At 30.1% G+C, this 22,267-nt stretch overlaps 1 protein-coding gene across 1 annotated transcript; it reads right to left on the reverse strand.

Moving 5' to 3' along the window:
• Positions 1–1,815: 1,815 nt before the first annotated feature.
• LOC143227998 (histone lysine acetyltransferase CREBBP-like) lies at positions 1,816–21,079 on the reverse strand. The gene is made up of 5 exons (XM_076459348.1): positions 20,937–21,079; positions 20,624–20,781; positions 11,309–11,389; positions 10,020–10,076; positions 1,816–1,922 (listed from the first exon to the last, which is right to left on the reverse strand). The coding sequence occupies exons 2-5, from the start codon at positions 20,743–20,745 to the stop codon at positions 1,841–1,843; spliced, it is 342 nt and encodes a 113-aa protein (XP_076315463.1). The 5' UTR covers positions 20,746–20,781; positions 20,937–21,079; the 3' UTR covers positions 1,816–1,840.
• Positions 21,080–22,267: the final 1,188 nt, after the last annotated feature.

Below are 22,267 nucleotides of genomic sequence, written 5' to 3' on the forward strand. Positions count from 1 at the left end.
CTTACTAGTTCCCACAAGACAAATATAGAGTTTAGAAACAGAGCTTACTAGTTCCCACAAGACAAATATAGACTTTAGAAACAGAGCTTACTAGTTCCCACAAGACAAATATAGACTTTAGAAACAGAATATAGACAAATATACTTTAGAAACAGAGCTTACTAGTTCCCACAAGACAAATATAGACTTTAGAAACAGAGCTTACTAGTTCCACAAGACAAATATAGACTTTAGAAACAGAGCTTACTAGTTCCCACAAGACAAATATAGACTTTAGAAACAGAGCTTACTAGTTCCCACAAGACAAATATAGAGTTTAGAAACAGAGCTTACTAGTTCCCACAAGACAAATATAGACTTTAGAAACAGAGCTTACTAGTTCCCACAAGACAAATATAGACTTTAGAAACAGAGCTTACTAGTTCCCACAAGACAAATATAGAGTTTAGAAACAGAGCTTACTAGTTCCCACAAGACAAATATAGAGTTTAGAAACAGAGCTTACTAGTTCCCACAAGACAAATATAGAGTTTAGAAACAGAGCTTACTAGTTCCCACAAGACAAATATAGAGTTTAGAAACAGAGCTTACTAGTTCCCACAAGACAAATATAGAGTTTAGAAACAGAGCTTACTAGTTCCCACAAGACAAATATAGAGTTTAGAAACAGAGCTTACTAGTTCCTACAAGACAAATATAGAGTTTAGAAACAGAGCTTACTAGTTCCCACAAGACAAATATAGAGTTTAGAAACAGAGCTTACTAGTTCCCACAAGACAAATATAGAGTTTAGAAACAGATCTTACTAGTTCCCACAAGACAAATATAGAGTTTAGAAACAGAGCTTACTAGTTCCCACAAGACAAATATAGAGTTTAGAAACAGAGCTTACTAGTTCCCACAAGACAAATATAGAGTTTAGAAACAGAGCTTACTAGTTCCCACAAGACAAATATAGAGTTTAGAAACAGAGCTTACTAGTTCCCACAAGACAAATATAGACTTTAGAAACAGAGCTTACTAGTTCCCACAAGACAAATATAGAGTTTAGAAACAGAGCTTACTAGTTCCCACAAGACAAATATAGAGTTTAGAAACAGAGCTTACTAGTTCCCACAAGACAAATATAGACTTTAGAAACAGAGCTTACTAGTTCCCACAAGACAAATATAGAGTTTAGAAACAGATCTTACTAGTTCCCACAAGACAAATATAGAGTTTAGAAACAGAGCTTACTAGTTCCCACAAGACAAATATAGACTTTAGAAACAGAGCTTACTAGTTCCCACAAGACAAATATAGACTTTAGAAACAGAGCTTACTAGTTCCCACAAGACAAATATAGAGTTTAGAAACAGAGCTTACTAGTTCCTACAAGACAAATATAGACTTTAGAAACAGAGCTTACTAGTTCCCACAAGACAAATATAGAGTTTAGAAACAGAGCTTACTAGTTCCCACAAGACAAATATAAACTTTAGAAACAGAGCTAACTAGTTCCCACAAGACAAATCTGTCAGTTAATAGACCCAATACCTCAAAGAAACATAACACAACAAAAGGCATGCGTCTTTTTAAACAGGTGTATGAACAAACACACTCAGTAATAGCTTATGATGCACAAGTCCCAGTAGAAATGTATACATTTATTTCATTTACTATCCAAAAAAACGTTTTAATTTCTAAGACTAAATTACAACTGCATATTTTATTGTGTTTGGGTCAAATATTTATTTGATTATTGCACAATTACATTATCAAACCTCTCATAACAATCTCTCTCTTACACAAAACACAACACTGTACAAAAACAGTAAAAATAGTAATGTTGCACCAATACTCACCCTTCAGGCCAAATGTTCTCATAATATAAAACACATATCTGATGAAGTTTCCGTCCACATTCCATACACTCAACAAATCTAAAAGTTCACAAAGATTTTATTTGTTGACAACAAATCAAACATTCATGTGTACTTAATATAAATGTTATTTTAAAGACAAATTAATAAAATATTCTAGATAGCTTTACATATGTATCATTAAAACAAGAGATCTTTATAAAAATTACAACTTTTGTAGCAAACTTTTACACACTAGCAGAGATTCATAATGTGGCAAAACTAAAACGACTCTTAAAATATTTTCTCAGACTGGGTTTCTCAAAACCCCAACTATGATTTTTTGTTTTTTTTTTGCAAATTGTTATTAAAATTGTAACCCTACAACCTGTTGAAAGTGTTATTTTCTAGAAGCACTAAATGTGCTTGAGGGAACCCTTTATGAAGCGTTCATTTAATGATGTAACTGATACGCAGCATGCGTATCAGTTACATCAATGCCGTGTCCTCCAATTTAAGGAAGTTACAAATAATGTTGTTACGAAAATGGATATTTCTCTTCACATCTCACCTATACTTTCGTGTATTTTTACAAGTCTTTACAAATACTTTTTGAGGTGCAACTAGCTAAAAGACAAACTACGATTTAAGTGTAGATCAGTGTCAAAGTTTTGTAGACTAGACACAAGTTGATGGAGAGTGAGAGAAAACAGATACTAATGGACAACAAACCTCATTTACAGTTTGCACAGAATGTATAAAAACTATTTTCTACACATATATGAGAAAGCCAACAAACAAGTACAAATACTAACCTTAAATTTATTTATACCTATACTAATTAATAGCCTAACATCTTAATGCAGCGCCCCCTACAATCCCGTACCCATTTATACTCTCGTCCCTAAGACGTGTCTGTCAACGGTCACATTCAAACTCTTTCTTTCTTAACCTAAAGATGACCTAAGAAGGTCGAAACGTTGTTCTCTCCTTATCAATAAAAGTGTCAATACCCATACCAGCCGTTCTGAGATACATTCTTACATTTCATTGTTAGTGACGAAAAGTAAAGGATACTTGCTTTAAGTAAACCCCACATGAAAAAAACGTTTATATTGCTTTCAACAACTGCTATTACTACATTTTGACTTGCTGTTTTCTGGTAGGATTTGTTTACTTTTTAAAGAATCTAATCCTATCATATCAAGTAACTGTACCAATTTTGTAAAATAAGTTCACATGCACCAGTTGAATAACTCAATTTGTGAAGTACAGCATTGTTGTACCAGTTGAATAAAAGTTTTTGTAAAGTATTATGTCATTTGTACCAGCTGAATAAAACCTTTTGTAAAGTACTATGTTGTTTGTACCAGCTGAATAAAACCTTTTGTAAAGTACTATGTTGTTTGTACCAGTTGAATAAAACCTTTGTAAAGTACTATGTTGTTTGTACCAGCTGAATAAAACCTTTGTAAAGTACTATGTTGTTTGTACCAGCTGAATAAAACCTTTTGTAAAGTACTATGTTGTTTGTACCAGTTGAATAAAACCTTTGTTAAGTACTATGTTGTTTGTACCAGTTGAATAAAACTTTCTGTAAAGTACTGTTGTTTGTACCAGTTGAATAAAACCTTTGTTAAGTACTACATTGTTTATACCAGTTGAATAAAACTTTCTGTAAAGTACTGTTGTTTGTACCAGCTAAATAAAACCTTTTGTTAAGTACTACATTGTTTATACCAGTTGAATAAAACTTTCTGTAAAGTACTGTTGTTTGTACCAGCTAAATAAAACCTTTTGTTAAGTACTACATTGTTTATACCAGTTGAATAAAACTTTCTGTAAAGTACTGTTGTTTGTACCAGCTAAATAAAACCTTTTGTTAAGTACTACATTGTTTGTACCAGTTGAATAAAACGTTTTGTAAAGTACTATGTTGTTTGTACCAGTTGAATAAAACCTTCTGTAAAGTACTATGTTGTTTGTACCAGTTGAATAAAACCCTCTGTAAAGTACTATGTTGTTTGTACCAGTTGAATAAAACCTTCTGTTAAGTACTGCGATCGTTTGTACCATGTTTGTACCAGCTGAATAAAACCTTTTATAAAAGTACTATGTTGTTTGTACCAGTTGAATAAAACTTTCTGTAAAGTACTATGTTGTTTGTACCAGCTAAATAAAACCTTTTGTTAAGTACTACATTGTTTATACCAGTTGAATAAAACTTTCTGTAAAGTACTGTTGTTTGTACCAGCTAAATAAAACCTTTTGTTAAGTACTACATTGTTTGTACCAGTTGAATAAAACGTTTTGTAAAGTACTATGTTGTTTGTACCAGTTGAATAAAACCCTCTGTAAAGTACTATGTTGTTTGTACCAGTTGAATAAAACCTTCTGTAAAATTACTATGTTGTTTGTACCAGTTGAATAAAACCTTCTGTTAAGTACTGCGATCGTTTGTACCATGTTTGTACTATGTTGTTTGTACCAGCTGAATAAAACCTTTTATAAAAGTACTATGTTGTTTGTACCAGTTGAATAAAACTTTCTGTAAAGTACTATGTTGTTTGTACCAGCTAAATAAAACCTTTTGTTAAGTACTACATTGTTTGTACCAGTTGAATAAAACCTTCTGTAAAAATTACTGCGATCGTTTGTACCATGTTTGTACTATGTTGTTTGTACCAGCTGAATAAAACCTTTTATAAAAGTACTATGTTGTTTGTACCAGTTGAATAAAACTTTCTGTAAAGTACTATGTTGTTTGTACCAGCTAAATAAAACCTTTTGTTAAGTACTACATTGTTTGTACCAGTTGAATAAAACCTTCTGTAAAGTACTGCGATCGTTTGTACCATGTTTGTACTATGTTGTTTGTACCAGCTGAATAAAACCTTTTATAAAAGTACTATGTTGTTTGTACCAGTTGAATAAAACTTTCTGTAAAGTACTATGTTGTTTGTACCAGCTAAATAAAACCTTTTGTTAAGTACTACATTGTTTGTACCAGTTGAATAAAACGTTTTGTAAAGTACTATGTTGTTTGTACCAGTTGAATAAAACCTTCTGTAAAGTACTATGTTGTTTGTACCAGTTGAATAAAACTCTCTGTAAAGTACTATGTTGTTTGTACCAGTTGAATAAAACCTTCTGTTAAGTACTGCGATCGTTTGTACCATGTTTGTACTATGTTGTTTGTACCAGCTGAATAAAACCTTTTATAAAAGTACTATGTTGTTTGTACCAGTTGAATAAAACTTTCTGTAAAGTACTATGTTGTTTGTACCAGCTAAATAAAACCTTTGTTAAGTACTACATTGTTTGTACCAGTTGAATAAAACCTTCTGTAAAGTACTCGATCGTTTGTACCATGTTTGTACTATGTTGTTTGTACCAGCTAAATAAAACCGTTTGTAAAGTACTACATTGTTTGTACCAGCTAAATAAAACCTTTGTAAAGTACTACATTGTTTGTACCAGCTGAATAAAACTTTTGTAATGTTCTGTCATCAGCTGAAGTTGAAAAAAAAATCTGAGATGCATTTCACATTTTACGTGCTACAAACACTATAATAAAATATTTTATATATGATATAATACAATACCTTTGAAGCTAGTCATCAAAAAATTATGGTGTATTTCAAGCATAAGGTCTTTCTTTATTACAATTTACAGGTTTTACACACCTGTTTCAACAACCGATTTTATTTATGATTAAACCTGTAAACTTACCAACAAGTAAATTCAAACCGAAACTATATACATGTATTTTACTCTATGAACTATAAAATGCAAGTTAAAAGTAATTGTAAACATGCTTGTAGTTACTAAGCTTTTGATCTTGAAATAATAGAAAATAATGTTACATTTAAAATAATTTAATGACTTTTCCAATGATAAGTAATCTTTCACTTTGTCTGTTCTATCATAAGCATTGTAATACGTGCAAGTTCTATGAACAATTTTTAAGGTCTAGCAACACTAAAGCCACCAAGCTTAGCTAAACCCAGATAAATTCAGTCCAGTTTACTCAAGTGGACAATGTTATATATCAGATGATTACTTCTATGAGCATCAGATATGTTGAAACTGTTTGGATATGTAAAATGAAGAATTCTGATCAGTAATAACAAAACACTGAAGTTTTCCTGAATCATTTTTAAAGTTCTATATCTCCTTAGATCCCCCTGCACCAGTGGTTTATACAATGACACAACAACTGTACCAGTGGTTTATACAATGACACAACTATGTACAATGCTATATAAACAAGATTTCTTTGAATCTAGAATGTAACTAACTTTTGTTAATACAAAATCATTGTGTCCAACGAGAAAGTTTATGAAACTTCAAAAGTAAAGTAAAAAATATTAACACCAATAACTTTGTAGCCAATATCAACACCAATAACTTTGTAGCCTCTGTTTAAAAAAATTGAATTATAAATCTAATGTCAATACAATTAGTAACTTAGAATATTGTACAGATACCGACCAATAGAATTAGTAACTTAGAATATTGTACAGATACCGACCAATAGAATTAGTAATTTAGAATATTGTACAGATCCCGACCAATAGAATTAGTAATTTAGAATATTGTACAGATCCCGACCAATAGAATTAGTAATTTAGAATATTGTACAGATACCGACCAATACCATTAGTAACTTAGAATATTGTACAGATACCGACCAACAGAATTAGTAACTTAGAATATTGTACAGATACTGACCAATGGAATTAGTAATTTAGAATATTGTACAGATACCGACCAATAGCATTAGTAGCTTAGAATATTGTACAGATACTGACCAATAGAATTAGTAATTTAGTATATTGTACAGATACTGACCAATAGAATTAGTAATTTAGAATATTGTACAGATACTGACCAATAGAGTTAGTAACTTAGAATATTGTACAGATACTGACCAATAGAATTAGTAACTTAGAATATTGTACAAATACTGACCAATAGAATTAGTAATTTAGAATATTGTACAGATACTGACCAAAAAAAATTAGTAATTTAGAATATTGTACAGATACTGACCAATAGAATTAGTAACTTAGAATATTGTACAGATACTGACCAATAGAATTAGTAACTTAGAATATTGTACAGATACTGACCAATAGAATTAGTAATTTAGAATATTGTACAGATACCGACCAATAACATTAGTAACTTAGAATATTGTACAGATACCGACCAATTGAATTAGTAATTTAGAATATTGTACAGATACCGACCAATAGAATTAGTAATTTAGAATATTGTACAGATACTGACCAATAGAATTAGTAATTTAGAATATTATACAGATACCGACCAACAGAATTAGCAATTTAGAATATTGTACAGATACTGACCAACAGAATTAGCAATTTAGAATATTGTACAGATACTGACAAATAGAATTAGTAATTTAGAATATTGTACAGATACTGACAAATAGAATTAGTAATTTAGAATATTGTACAGATACTAACCAACAGAATTAGCAATTTAGAATATTATACAGATACCGACCAATAGAATTAGTAACTTAGAATATTGTACAGATACCGAGCAACAGAATTAGTAATTTAGAATATTGTACAGATACTGAGCAACAGAATTAGTAATTTAGAATATTGTACAGATACTGACCAACAGAATTAGTAACTTAGAATATTGTACAGATACTGACCAATAGAATTAGTAATTTAGAATATTGTACAGATACCGACCAATAGAATTAGTAATTTAGAATATTGTACAGATACCGACCAATAGAATTAGTAATTTAGAATATTGTACAGATACCGACCAATAGCATTAGTAACTTAGAATATTGTACAGATACCGACCAATAGAATTAGTAATTTAGAATATTGTACAGATACTGACCAATAGAATTAGTAATTTAGAATATTATACAGATACTGACCAATAGAATTAGTAACTTAGAATATTGTACAGATACTGACCAATGGAATTAGTAATTTAGAATATTGTACAGATACCGACCAATACCATTAGTAACTTAGAATATTGTACAGATACCGACCAACAGAATTAGTAACTTAGAATATTGTACAGATACTGACCAATGGAATTAGTAATTTAGAATATTGTACAGATACCGACCAATAGCATTAGTAGCTTAGAATATTGTACAGATACTGACCAATAGAATTAGTAATTTAGTATATTGTACAGATACTGACCAATAGAATTAGTAATTTAGAATATTGTACAGATACTGACCAATAGAGTTAGTAACTTAGAATATTGTACAGATACTGACCAATAGAATTAGTAACTTAGAATATTGTACAAATACTGACCAATAGAATTAGTAATTTAGAATATTGTACAGATACTGACCAAAAAAATTAGTAATTTAGAATATTGTACAGATACTGACCAATAGAATTAGTAACTTAGAATATTGTACAGATACTGACCAATAGAATTAGTAACTTAGAATATTGTACAGATACTGACCAATAGAATTAGTAATTTAGAATATTGTACAGATACCGACCAATAACATTAGTAACTTAGAATATTGTACAGATACCGACCAATTGAATTAGTAATTTAGAATATTGTACAGATACCGACCAATAGAATTAGTAATTTAGAATATTGTACAGATACTGACCAATAGAATTAGTAATTTAGAATATTATACAGATACCGACCAACAGAATTAGCAATTTAGAATATTGTACAGATACTGACCAACAGAATTAGCAATTTAGAATATTGTACAGATACTGACAAATAGAATTAGTAATTTAGAATATTGTACAGATACTGACAAATAGAATTAGTAATTTAGAATATTGTACAGATACTAACCAACAGAATTAGCAATTTAGAATATTATACAGATACCGACCAATAGAATTAGTAACTTAGAATATTGTACAGATACCGAGCAACAGAATTAGTAATTTAGAATATTGTACAGATACTGAGCAACAGAATTAGTAATTTAGAATATTGTACAGATACTGACCAACAGAATTAGTAACTTAGAATATTGTACAGATACTGACCAATAGAATTAGTAATTTAGAATATTGTACAGATACCGACCAATAGAATTAGTAATTTAGAATATTGTACAGATACCGACCAATAGAATTAGTAATTTAGAATATTGTACAGATACCGACCAATAGCATTAGTAACTTAGAATATTGTACAGATACCGACCAATAGAATTAGTAATTTAGAATATTGTACAGATACTGACCAATAGAATTAGTAATTTAGAATATTATACAGATACTGACCAATAGAATTAGTAACTTAGAATATTGTACAGATACTGACCAATGGAATTAGTAATTTAGAATATTGTACAGATACCGACCAATAGCATTAGTAGCTTAGAATATTGTACAGATACTGACCAATAGAATTAGTAATTTAGTATATTGTACAGATACCGAGCAATAGAATTAGTAATTTAGAATATTGTACAGATACCGACCAATAGAATTAGTAATTTAGAATATTGTACAGGTACTGACCAATAGAATTAGTAATTTAGAATATTATACAGATACCGACCAACAGAATTAGCAATTTAGAATATTGTACAGATACTGACAAATAGAATTAGTAATTTAGAATATTGTACAGATACTGACAAATAGAATTAGTAATTTAGAATATTGTACAAATACTAACCAACAGAATTAGCAATTTAGAATATTATACAGATACCGACCAATAGAATTAGTAACTTAGAATATTGTACAGATACTGACCAATAGAATTAGTAATTTAGAATATTGTACAGATACTGACCAATAGAATTAGTAATTTAGAATATTATACAGATACCGACCAACAGAATTAGTAATTTAGAATATTGTACAGATACCGACCAACAGAATTAGTAATTTAGAATATTGTACAGATACTGACAAATAGAATTACTAATTTAGAATATTGTACAGATACTGACAAATAGAATTACTAATTTAGAATATTGTACAGATACTGACAAATAGAATTACTAATTTAGAATATTGTACAGATACTGACCAATAGAATTAAAAAACAGAGGCTGTAAAGATGCAACTCAAAAAAGTATAAATAGGCCCAACAGATAAAAGATCATAACCTTATTAGTTATTTAGGATTTTTAATCAGAGATATGGTACGTACGGTTCAAGTTCCAGGTGATCATTTTTCAATTCTTCAAACTGATCCTTGGGAATTGTACTAAAAATAAATGAATGTTATAAATAAATCTGAAGGTTTGTAATGTACATAAAAACTATTCTTTGTTCTTTCTCACTTCTTATACCACAGAACTGAGGTTGGCTGATAATTAAATGTTTGGTAAAATTAGTCCAATATGACAAATTCTCACATCAACACAAGCCTGTACAATGTAAATAAACAGTTATTTTATAACATGTAATGATCACTCCTTGTACAGTTATTTTATAACATCTAATGATCACTCCTTGTACAGTTATTTTATAACATGTAATGATCACTCCTTGTACAGTTATTTTATAACATGAAATGATCACTCCTTGTACAGTTATTTTATAACATGTAATGATCACTCCTTGTACAGTTATTTTATAACATGAAATGATCACTCCTTGTACAGTTATTTTATAACATGAAATGATCACCCCTTGTACAGTTATTTTATAACATGTAATGACCACCCCTTGTACAGTTATAACGTAATGATCACTCCTTGTAGTTATTTTATAACATGAAATGATCACTCCTTGTACAGTTATTTTATAACATGAAATGATCACCCCTTGTACAGTTATTTTATAACATGAAATGATCACCCCTTGTACAGTTATTTTATAACATGTAATGACCACCCCTTGTACAGTTATAACGTAATGATCACTCCTTGTAGTTATTTTATAACATGAAATGATCACTCCTTGTACAGTTATTTTATAACATGAAATGATCACCCTTGTACAGTTATTTTATAACATGTAATGACCACCCCTTGTACAGTTATAACGTAATGATCACTCCTTGTAGTTATTTTATAACATGAAATGATCACTCCTTGTACAGTTATTTTATAACATGAAATGATCACTCCTTGTACAGTTATTTTATAACATGAAATGATCACTCCTTGTACAGTTATTTTATAACATGAAATGATCACCCCTTGTACAGTTATTTTATAACATGTAATGACCACCCTTGTACAGTTATAACGTAATGATCACTCCTTGTAGTTATTTTATAACATGAAATGATCACCCCTTGTACAGTTATTTTATAACATGAAATGATCACTCCTTGTACAGTTATTTTATAACATGAAATGATCACTCCTTGTACAGTTATTTTATAACATGAAATGATCACTCCTTGTACAGTTATTTTATAACTGTACTATAACTATTTTATAACTTTTATAATGTTGGAAATCACTATCCTAAACATAAAAAACTTACGTTTGAGGGGCTGTTGGATCATCTCCTAGTGTTACAGTGTCACCTTGAATCTCAGCAAAACATCTCTGACAGTAGGTATACCTGTTTTAAGGAATGCACATATGACATCAGTTACCTGGCACAGGCTTTAACTCCAAAATATCATTTTACAATTAATAAACTATCATCATTGCAAAAACGTGCTACAATTTTCACCAAACAGAATAAAAAAAATAAACTTTTACATTATTCAAAACCAAATTCTATTTAACTTTGAGGCTTGGTAAATATCAGATGGTTTCTTACAAAATGTAATAAAAATTCTCTCTCTTCTCACACTACAAAAACAAACAATTATACTGAACATGATGTTTCCTTTTCTATCAATAACAATTATACTGAACATGATGTTTCCTTTTCTATCAATAACAATTATACTGAACATGATGTTTCCTTTTCTATCAATAACAATTATACTGAACATGATGTTTCCTTTTCTATCAATAACAATTATACTGAACATGATGTTTCCTTTTCTATCAATAACAATTATACTGAACATGATGTTTCCTTTTCTATCAATAACAATTATACTGAACATGATGTTTCCTTTTCTATCAATAACAATTATACTGAACATGATGTTTCCTTTTCTATCAATAACAATTATACTGAACATGATGTTTCCTTTTCTATCAATAACAATTATACTGAACATGATGTTTCCTTTTCTATCAATAACAATTATACTGAACATGATGTTTACTGAACATGATGTTTACTGAACATGATGTTTCCTTTTCTATCAATAACAATTATACTGAACATGATGTTTCCTTTTCTATCAATAACAATTATACTGAACATGATGTTTCCTTTTCTATCAATAACATTTTAAGTTGAAAATAATAATAGGTTTTACCAGAGTAAAACTCATTGTGCATGAAACTAAAATCAATTACTTCATAACTGATGCATTATTAAACAAACTAATCAGCTACAATGAAACTAATCAAAGTTACTAACTGATGCACTGTTAAACAAACTAATCAGCTACAATGAAAAGTTACTAACTGATGCACTGTTAAACAAACTAATCAGCTACAATGAAAAGTTACTTACTGATGCATTATTAAACAAACTAATCAGCTACAATGAAAAGTTACTTACTGATGCACTGTTAAACAAACTAATCAGCTACAATGAAAAGTTACTTACTGATGCACTGTTAAACAAACTAATCAGCTACAATGAAAAGTTACTTACTGATGCACTGTTAAACAAACTAATCAGCTACAATGAAAAGTTACTAACTGATGCACTGTTAAACAAACTAATCAGCTACAATGAAAAGTTACTTACTGATGCACTGTTAAACAAACTAATCAGCTACAATGAAAAGTTACTTACTGATGCACTGTTAAACAAACTAATCAGCTACAATGAAAAGTTACTTACTGATGCACTGTTAAACAAACTAATCAGCTACAATGAAAAGTTACTAACTGATGCACTGTTAAACAAACTAATCAGCTACAATGAAAAGTTACTAACTGATGCACTGTTAAACAAACTAATCAGCTACAATGAAAAGTTACTTACTGATGCATTATTAAACAAACTAATCAGCTACAATGAAAAGTTACTTACTGATGCACTGTTAAACAAACTAATCAGCTACAATGAAAAGTTACTTACTGATGCATTATTAAACAAACTAATCAGCTACAATGAAAAGTTACTTACTGATGCACTGTTAAACAAACTAATCAGCTACAATGAAAAGTTACTTACTGATGCACTGTTAAACAAACTAATCAGCTACAATGAAAAGTTACTAACTGATGCACTGTTAAACAAACTAATCAGCTACAATGAAAAGTTACTTACTGATGCATTATTAAACAAACTAATCAGCTACAATGAAAAGTTACTTACTGATGCACTGTTAAACAAACTAATCAGCTACAATGAAAAGTTACTAACTGATGCACTGTTAAACAAACTAATCAGCTACAATGAAAAGTTACTTACTGATGCACTGTTAAACAAACTAATCAGCTACAATGAAAAGTTACTTACTGATGCATTATTAAACAAACTAATCAGCTACAATGAAAAGTTACTTACTGATGCACTGTTAAACAAACTAATCAGCTACAATGAAAAGTTACTTACTGATGCATTATTAAACAAACTAATCAGCTACAATGAAAAGTTACTTACTGATGCACTGTTAAACAAACTAATCAGCTACAATGAAAAGTTACTTACTGATGCACTGTTAAACAAACTAATCAGCTACAATGAAAAGTTACTTACTGATGCACTGTTAAACAAACTAATCAGCTACAATGAAAAGTTACTTACTGATGCACTGTTAAACAAACTAATCAGCTACAATGAAAAGTTACTTACTGATGCACTGTTAAACAAACTAATCAGCTACAATGAAAAGTTACTTACTGATGCACTGTTAAACAAACTAATCAGCTACAATGAAAAGTTACTTACTGATGCACTGTTAAACAAACTAATCAGCTACAATGAAAAGTTACTTACTGATGCACTATTAAACAAACTAATCAGCTACAATGAAAAGTTACTTACTGATGCACTGTTAAACAAACTAATCAGCTACAATGAAAAGTTACTTACTGATGCACTGTTAAACAAACTAATCAGCTACAATGAAAAGTTACTTACTGATGCACTGTTAAACAAACTAATCAGCTACAATGAAAAGTTACTTACTGATGCACTGTTAAACAAACTAATCAGCTACAATGAAAAGTTACTTACTGATGCACTGTTAAACAAACTAATCAGCTACAATGAAAAGTTACTTACTGATGCACTGTTAAACAAACTAATCAGCTACAATGAAAAGTTACTTACTGATGCACTGTTAAACAAACTAATCAGCTACAATGAAAAGTTACTTACTGATGCACTGTTAAACAAACTAATCAGCTACAATGAAAAGTTACTTACTGATGCACTGTTAAACAAACTAATCAGCTACAATGAAAAGTTACTTACTGATGCACTGTTAAACAAACTAATCAGCTACAATGAAAAGTTACTTACTGATGCACTGTTAAACAAACTAATCAGCTACAATGAAAAGTTACTTACTGATGCACTGTTAAACAAACTAATCAGCTACAATGAAAAGTTACTTACTGATGCACTGTTAAACAAACTAATCAGCTACAATGAAAAGTTACTTACTGATGCACTGTTAAACAAACTAATCAGCTACAATGAAAAGTTACTTACTGATGCACTGTTAAACAAACTAATCAGCTACAATGAAAAGTTACTTACTGATGCACTGTTAAACAAACTAATCAGCTACAATGAAAAGTTACTTACTGATGCACTGTTAAACAAACTAATCAGCTACAATGAAAAGTTACTTACTGATGCACTGTTAAACAAACTAATCAGCTACAATGAAAAGTTACTTACTGATGCACTGTTAAACAAACTAATCAGCTACAATGAAAAGTTACTTACTGATGCACTGTTAAACAAACTAATCAGCTACAATGAAAAGTTACTTACTGATGCACTGTTAAACAAACTAATCAGCTACAATGAAAAGTTACTTACTGATGCACTGTTAAACAAACTAATCAGCTACAATGAAAAGTTACTTACTGATGCACTGTTAAACAAACTAATCAGCTACAATGAAAAGTTACTTACTGATGCACTGTTAAACAAACTAATCAGCTACAATGAAAAGTTACTTACTGATGCACTGTTAAACAAACTAATCAGCTACAATGAAAAGTTACTTACTGATGCACTGTTAAACAAACTAATCAGCTACAATGAAAAGTTACTTACTGATGCACTGTTAAACAAACTAATCAGCTACAATGAAAAGTTACTTACTGATGCACTGTTAAACAAACTAATCAGCTACAATGAAAAGTTACTTACTGATGCACTGTTAAACAAACTAATCAGCTACAATGAAAAGTTACTTACTGATGCACTGTTAAACAAACTAATCAGCTACAATGAAAAGTTACTTACTGATGCACTGTTAAACAAACTAATCAGCTACAATGAAAAGTTACTTACTGATGCACTGTTAAACAAACTAATCAGCTACAATGAAAAGTTACTTACTGATGCACTGTTAAACAAACTAATCAGCTACAATGAAAAGTTACTTACTGATGCACTGTTAAACAAACTAATCAGCTACAATGAAAAGTTACACTGATGCACTGTTAAACAAACTAATCAGCTACAATGAAAAGTTACTTACTGATGCACTGTTAAACAAACTAATCAGCTACAATGAAAAGTTACTTACTGATGCACTGTTAAACAAACTAATCAGCTACAATGAAAAGTTACTTACTGATGCACTGTTAAACAAACTAATCAGCTACAATGAAAAGTTACTTACTGATGCACTGTTAAACAAACTAATCAGCTACAATGAAAAGTTACTTACTGATGCACTGTTAAACAAACTAATCAGCTACAATGAAAAGTTACTTACTGATGCACTGTTAAACAAACTAATCAGCTACAATGAAAAGTTACTTACTGATGCACTGTTAAACAAACTAATCAGCTACAATGAAAAGTTACTTACTGATGCACTGTTAAACAAACTAATCAGCTACAATGAAAAGTTACTTACTGATGCACTGTTAAACAAACTAATCAGCTACAATGAAAAGTTACTTACTGATGCACTGTTAAACAAACTAATCAGCTACAATGAAAAGTTACTTACTGATGCACTGTTTAAACAAGTTACTAATCAGCTACTACAATGAAAAGTTACTTACTGATGCACTGTTAAACAAACTAATCAGCTACAATGAAAAGTTACTTACTGATGCACTGTTAAACAAACTAATCAGCTACAATGAAAAGTTACTTACTGATGCACTGTTAAACAAACTAATCAGCTACAATGAAAAGTTACTTACTGATGCACTGTTAAACAAACTAATCAGCTACAATGAAAAGTTACTTACTGATGCACTGTTAAACAAACTAATCAGCTACAATGAAAAGTTACTTACTGATGCACTGTTAAACAAACTAATCAGCTACAATGAAAAGTTACTTACTGATGCACTGTTAAACAAACTAATCAGCTACAATGAAAAGTTACTTACTGATGCACTGTTAAACAAACTAATCAGCTACAATGAAAAGTTACTTACTGATGCACTGTTAAACAAACTAATCAGCTACAATGAAAAGTTACTTACTGATGCACTATTAAACAAACTAATCAGCTACAATGAAAAGTTACTTACTGATGCACTGTTAAACAAACTAATCAGCTACAATGAAAGTTACTTACTGACTTAAACAAACTAATCAGCACAATGAAAAGTTAAACTGATGCACTGTTAAACAAACTAATCAGCTACAATGAAAAGTTACTTACTGATGCACTGTTAAACAAACTAATCAGCTACAATGAAAAGTTACTTACTGATGCACTGTTAAACAAACTAATCAGCTACAATGAAAAGTTACTTACTGATGCACTGTTAAACAAACTAATCAGCTACAATGAAAAGTTACTTACTGATGCACTGTTAAACAAACTAATCAGCTACAATGAAAAGTTACTTACTGATGCACTGTTAAACAAACTAATCAGCTACAATGAAAAGTTACTTACTGATGCACTGTTAAACAAACTAATCAGCTACAATGAAAAGTTACTTACTGATGCACTGTTAAACAAACTAATCAGCTACAATGAAAAGTTACTTACTGATGCACTGTTAAACAAACTAATCAGCTACAATGAAAAGTTACTTACTGATGCACTGTTAAACAAACTAATCAGCTACAATGAAAAGTTACTTACTGATGCACTGTTAAACAAACTAATCAGCTACAATGAAAAGTTACTTACTGATGCACTGTTAAACAAACTAATCAGCTACAATGAAAAGTTACTTACTGATGCACTGTTAAACAAACTAATCAGCTACAATGAAAAGTTACTTACTGATGCACTGTTAAACAAACTAATCAGCTACAATGAAAAGTTACTTACTGACTGTTAAACAAACTAATCAGCTACAATGAAAACTAACTGATGCACTGCTAAACAAACTAATCAGCTTACTTACTGATGCATTGTTAAACAAACTAATCAGCTACAATGAAAAGTTACTTACTGATGCACTGTTAAACAAACTAATCAGCTACAATGAAAAGTTACTTACTGATGCACTGTTAAACAAACTAATCAGCTACAATGAAAAGTTACTTACTGATGCACTGTTAAACAAACTAATCAGCTACAATGAAAAGTTACTTACTGATGCACTGTTAAACAAACTAATCAGCTACAATGAAAAGTTACTTACTGATGCACTGTTAAACAAACTAATCAGCTACAATGAAAAGTTACTTACTGATGCACTGTTAAACAAACTAATCAGCTACAATGAAAAGTTACTTACTGATGCATTATTAAACAAACTAATCAGCTACAATGAAAAGTTACTTACTGATGCACTGTTAAACAAACTAATCAGCTACAATGAAAAGTTACTTACTGATGCATTATTAAACAAACTAATCAGCTACAATGAAAAGTTACTTACTGATGCACTGTTAAACAAACTAATCAGCTACAATGAAAAGTTACTTACTGATGCACTGTTAAACAAACTAATCAGCTACAATGAAAAGTTACTTACTGATGCACTGTTAAACAAACTAATCAGCTACAATGAAAAGTTACTTACTGATGCACTGTTAAACAAACTAATCAGCTACAATGAAAAGTTACTTACTGATGCACTGTTAAACAAACTAATCAGCTACAATGAAAAGTTACTTACTGATGCACTGTTAAACAAACTAATCAGCTACAATGAAAAGTTACTTACTGATGCACTGTTAAACAAACTAATCAGCTACAATGAAAAGTTACTTACTGATGCACTGTTAAACAAACTAATCAGCTACAATGAAAAGTTACTTACTGATGCACTGTTAAACAAACTAATCAGCTACAATGAAAAGTTACTTACTGATGCACTGTTAAACAAACTAATCAGCTACAATGAAAAGTTACTTACTGATGCACTGTTAAACAAACTAATCAGCTACAATGAAAAGTTACTTACTGATGCAAATTAAACAAACTAATCAGCTACAATGAAAAGTTACTTACTGATGCACTGTTAAACAAACTAATCAGCTACAATGAAAAGTTACTTACTGATGCACTGTTAAACAAACTAATCAGCTACAATGAAAAGTTACTTACTGATGCACTGTTAAACAAACTAATCAGCTACAATGAAAAGTTACTTACTGATGCACTGTTAAACAAACTAATCAGCTACAATGAAAAGTTACTTACTGATGCACTGTTAAACAAACTAATCAGCTACAATGAAAAGTTACTTACTGATGCACTGTTAAACAAACTAATCAGCTACAATGAAAAGTTACTTACTGATGCATTATTAAACAAACTAATCAGCTACAATGAAAAGTTACTTACTGATGCACTGTTAAACAAACTAATCAGCTACAATGAAAAGTTACTTACTGATGCATTATTAAACAAACTAATCAGCTACAATGAAAAGTTACTTACTGATGCACTGTTAAACAAACTAATCAGCTACAATGAAAAGTTACTTACTGATGCACTGTTAAACAAACTAATCAGCTACAATGAAAAGTTACTAACTGATGCACTGTTAAACAAACTAATCAGCTACAATGAAAAGTTACTTACTGATGCACTGTTAAACAAACTAATCAGCTACAATGAAAAGTTACTTACTGATGCACTGTTAAACAAACTAATCAGCTACAATGAAAAGTTACTTACTGATGCACTGTTAAACAAACTAATCAGCTACAATGAAAAGTTACTTACTGATGCATTATTAAACAAACTAATCAGCTACAATGAAAAGTTACTTACTGATGCACTGTTAAACAAACTAATCAGCTACAATGAAAAGTTACTTACTGATGCATTATTAAACAAACTAATCAGCTACAATGAAAAGTTACTTACTGATGCACTGTTAAACAAACTAATCAGCTACAATGAAAAGTTACTTACTGATGCACTGTTAAACAAACTAATCAGCTACAATGAAAAGTTACTAACTGATGCACTGTTAAACAAACTAATCAGCTACAATGAAAAGTTACTTACTGATGCACTGTTAAACAAACTAATCAGCTACAATGAAAAGTTACTTACTGATGCATTATTAAATAAACTAATCAGCTACAATGAAAAGTTACTTACTGATGCACTGTTAAACAAACTAATCAGCTACAATGAAAAGTTACTTACTGATGCACTGTTAAACAAACTAATCAGCTACAATGAAAAGTTACTTACTGATGCATTATTAAACAAACTAATCAGCTACAATGAAAAGTTACTTACTGATGCACTGTTAAACAAACTAATCAGCTACAATGAAAAGTTACTTACTGATGCACTGTTAAACAAACTAATCAGCTACAATGAAAAGTTACTTACTGATGCATTATTAAACAAACTAATCAGCTACAATGAAAAGTTACTTACTGATGCACTGTTAAACAAACTAATCAGCTACAATGAAAAGTTACTTACTGATGCACTGTTAAACAAACTAATCAGCTACAATGAAAAGTTACTAACTGATGCACTGTTAAACAAACTAATCAGCTACAATGAAAAGTTACTTACTGATGCATTATTAAACAAACTAATCAGCTACAATGAAAAGTTACTTACTGATGCACTGTTAAACAAACTAATCAGCTACAATGAAAAGTTACTAACTGATGCACTGTTAAACAAACTAATCAGCTACAATGAAAAGTTACTTACTGATGCACTGTTAAACAAACTAATCAGCTACAATGAAAAGTTACTTACTGATGCATTATTAAACAAACTAATCAGCTACAATGAAAAGTTACTTACTGATGCACTGTTAAACAAACTAATCAGCTACAATGAAAAGTTACTTACTGATGCATTATTAAACAAACTAATCAGCTACAATGAAAAGTTACTTACTGATGCACTGTTAAACAAACTAATCAGCTACAATGAAAAGTTACTTACTGATGCATTATTAAACAAACTAATCAGCTACAATGAAACTAATCAAAATTACTTACTGATGCACTGTTAAACAAACTAATCAGCTGTAATGAAACTGATCAAAGTTACTAACTGATGCACTGTTAAACAAACTAATCAGCTACAATGAAACTAATCAAAGTTACTAACTGATGCACTGTTATGCAAACTAATCAGTTTCAACGAAACTAATCAAAGTTACTAACCTGTTTTGATAACTCCAGTATTTTGCATCCCTTGGTATGGTACAAAGTTGCTTGCCATAGCAACACAAGACTTGGGGCTGAAAAACATACTTTCTTCCACAACAGTAACCAAGAGATTGCATGACTGGGTCTATTTCTTGCTCAAAAACTTCTGCAAGCTGCATGAAACAAAATATAAAGTATGTTTTAATTATTCCATGTTAGTTTATGGCAGCATTATGCATAGCATAAATCTCATTTCAAGTGAATAACACTATCCCACAAACAAAAATGTTTTCAAAAAATTAAAACAAAATCAAACATACAAATATACCTTTGTACAATATCTATAAACACGGATGTTTTCCTATTATACAACCAGGCATTATCAAACATCAACCATAAGTCATCCACATACTGCCATGGATCTTGGTACTGTCCAGTATCTAGCTTTCGTTTAATAGTCGATAAATCCATTGGCTTCGAATTATGTCAAAGTAATCCTGCACAAACACATTAATAAGCATATTCATAAATATAAGCACACACACAAAAGAATTACACTCAGCTAATTAAGCAAGATGTAAATATTTTTGATGGCATTATCATAAGAATACACATTTCTGATCTGTAAACAACGTAAACTTGATAACAGTAACATTATCACACACTATAATGACTTAATTAAAATATATAGTTTCACACTTCTATTAGAGTAAAGCATCAATGCTAAAAAAAAGCCTTTGAATATCTGAGATAAACAGGAAACGTTCTCAAGAGATTCTGACAAATTCCATTACAGAATCAAAAGGCTGTCTAATGTATAAAACACAGATAAACAGAAATACCAAATTAAAGAACACAAACAACACTTACCGGGATCTGCAGTAGCTGTGGGTCAACTGGTTGTCTGAAAGGTAATGACTCAGGATCTTGTCTGTACAACTTCTCTAGCGTGAGGCATCAGTGCTTGACGTAATTCATCAGGCTTGAAAACTGGAACAAAATGAAACTGTAAGTAGCAGTTTAACAACAACCAAACAACTTGGTTAATTCATACTAAGATATATAATGTGCAATTTTATACAAATGAAGATATCAACATCTCAAGTTATTCTGAATTACTTACATTAGAAACATTCATACAGTAACCTTGTCAACCAAACAGAAAACAATTGACTTATTAATTTTAATTACAAGAACAAAAGCCACCACTTACACAAGAAAGAAATGTATAAATTTCTGAGAATCATGTTCATGTTCTAATTATAGAATATTAGTAATAAACTCTGGTATCAATATATTTTTATTATCTTAAATATCCATATGTATAGAATTATTAAATATTGCTACATATATATATTAGGTTGAGGAATAATTCGTGAGCGTTTTTAAATAATTTCATTCAAGCATTACATGCAAGACTATACAATACTTCAATGCATGAGCACATTACACCCAAAACATTTATTATGATACTTTATTTCATGTAATACCTAGGTATATAGTATGCACTGTTTTAAACGAAATTGCAAGAAATTAAATGCGAAAAGCAGATGGTGTCGAAAATGCTCGATTTTGTCCACTTGACATTCCATTTAATGAGCTGAAAATGAAAGCAAAAATTAAAGACATATGAAAATCAAACACACCATCTATTAGAGC

Source organism: Tachypleus tridentatus, chromosome 10 (genome assembly GCF_004210375.1).
Source record: "Tachypleus tridentatus isolate NWPU-2018 chromosome 10, ASM421037v1, whole genome shotgun sequence".
Classification (NCBI taxonomy): domain Eukaryota; kingdom Metazoa; phylum Arthropoda; class Merostomata; order Xiphosura; family Limulidae; genus Tachypleus; species Tachypleus tridentatus.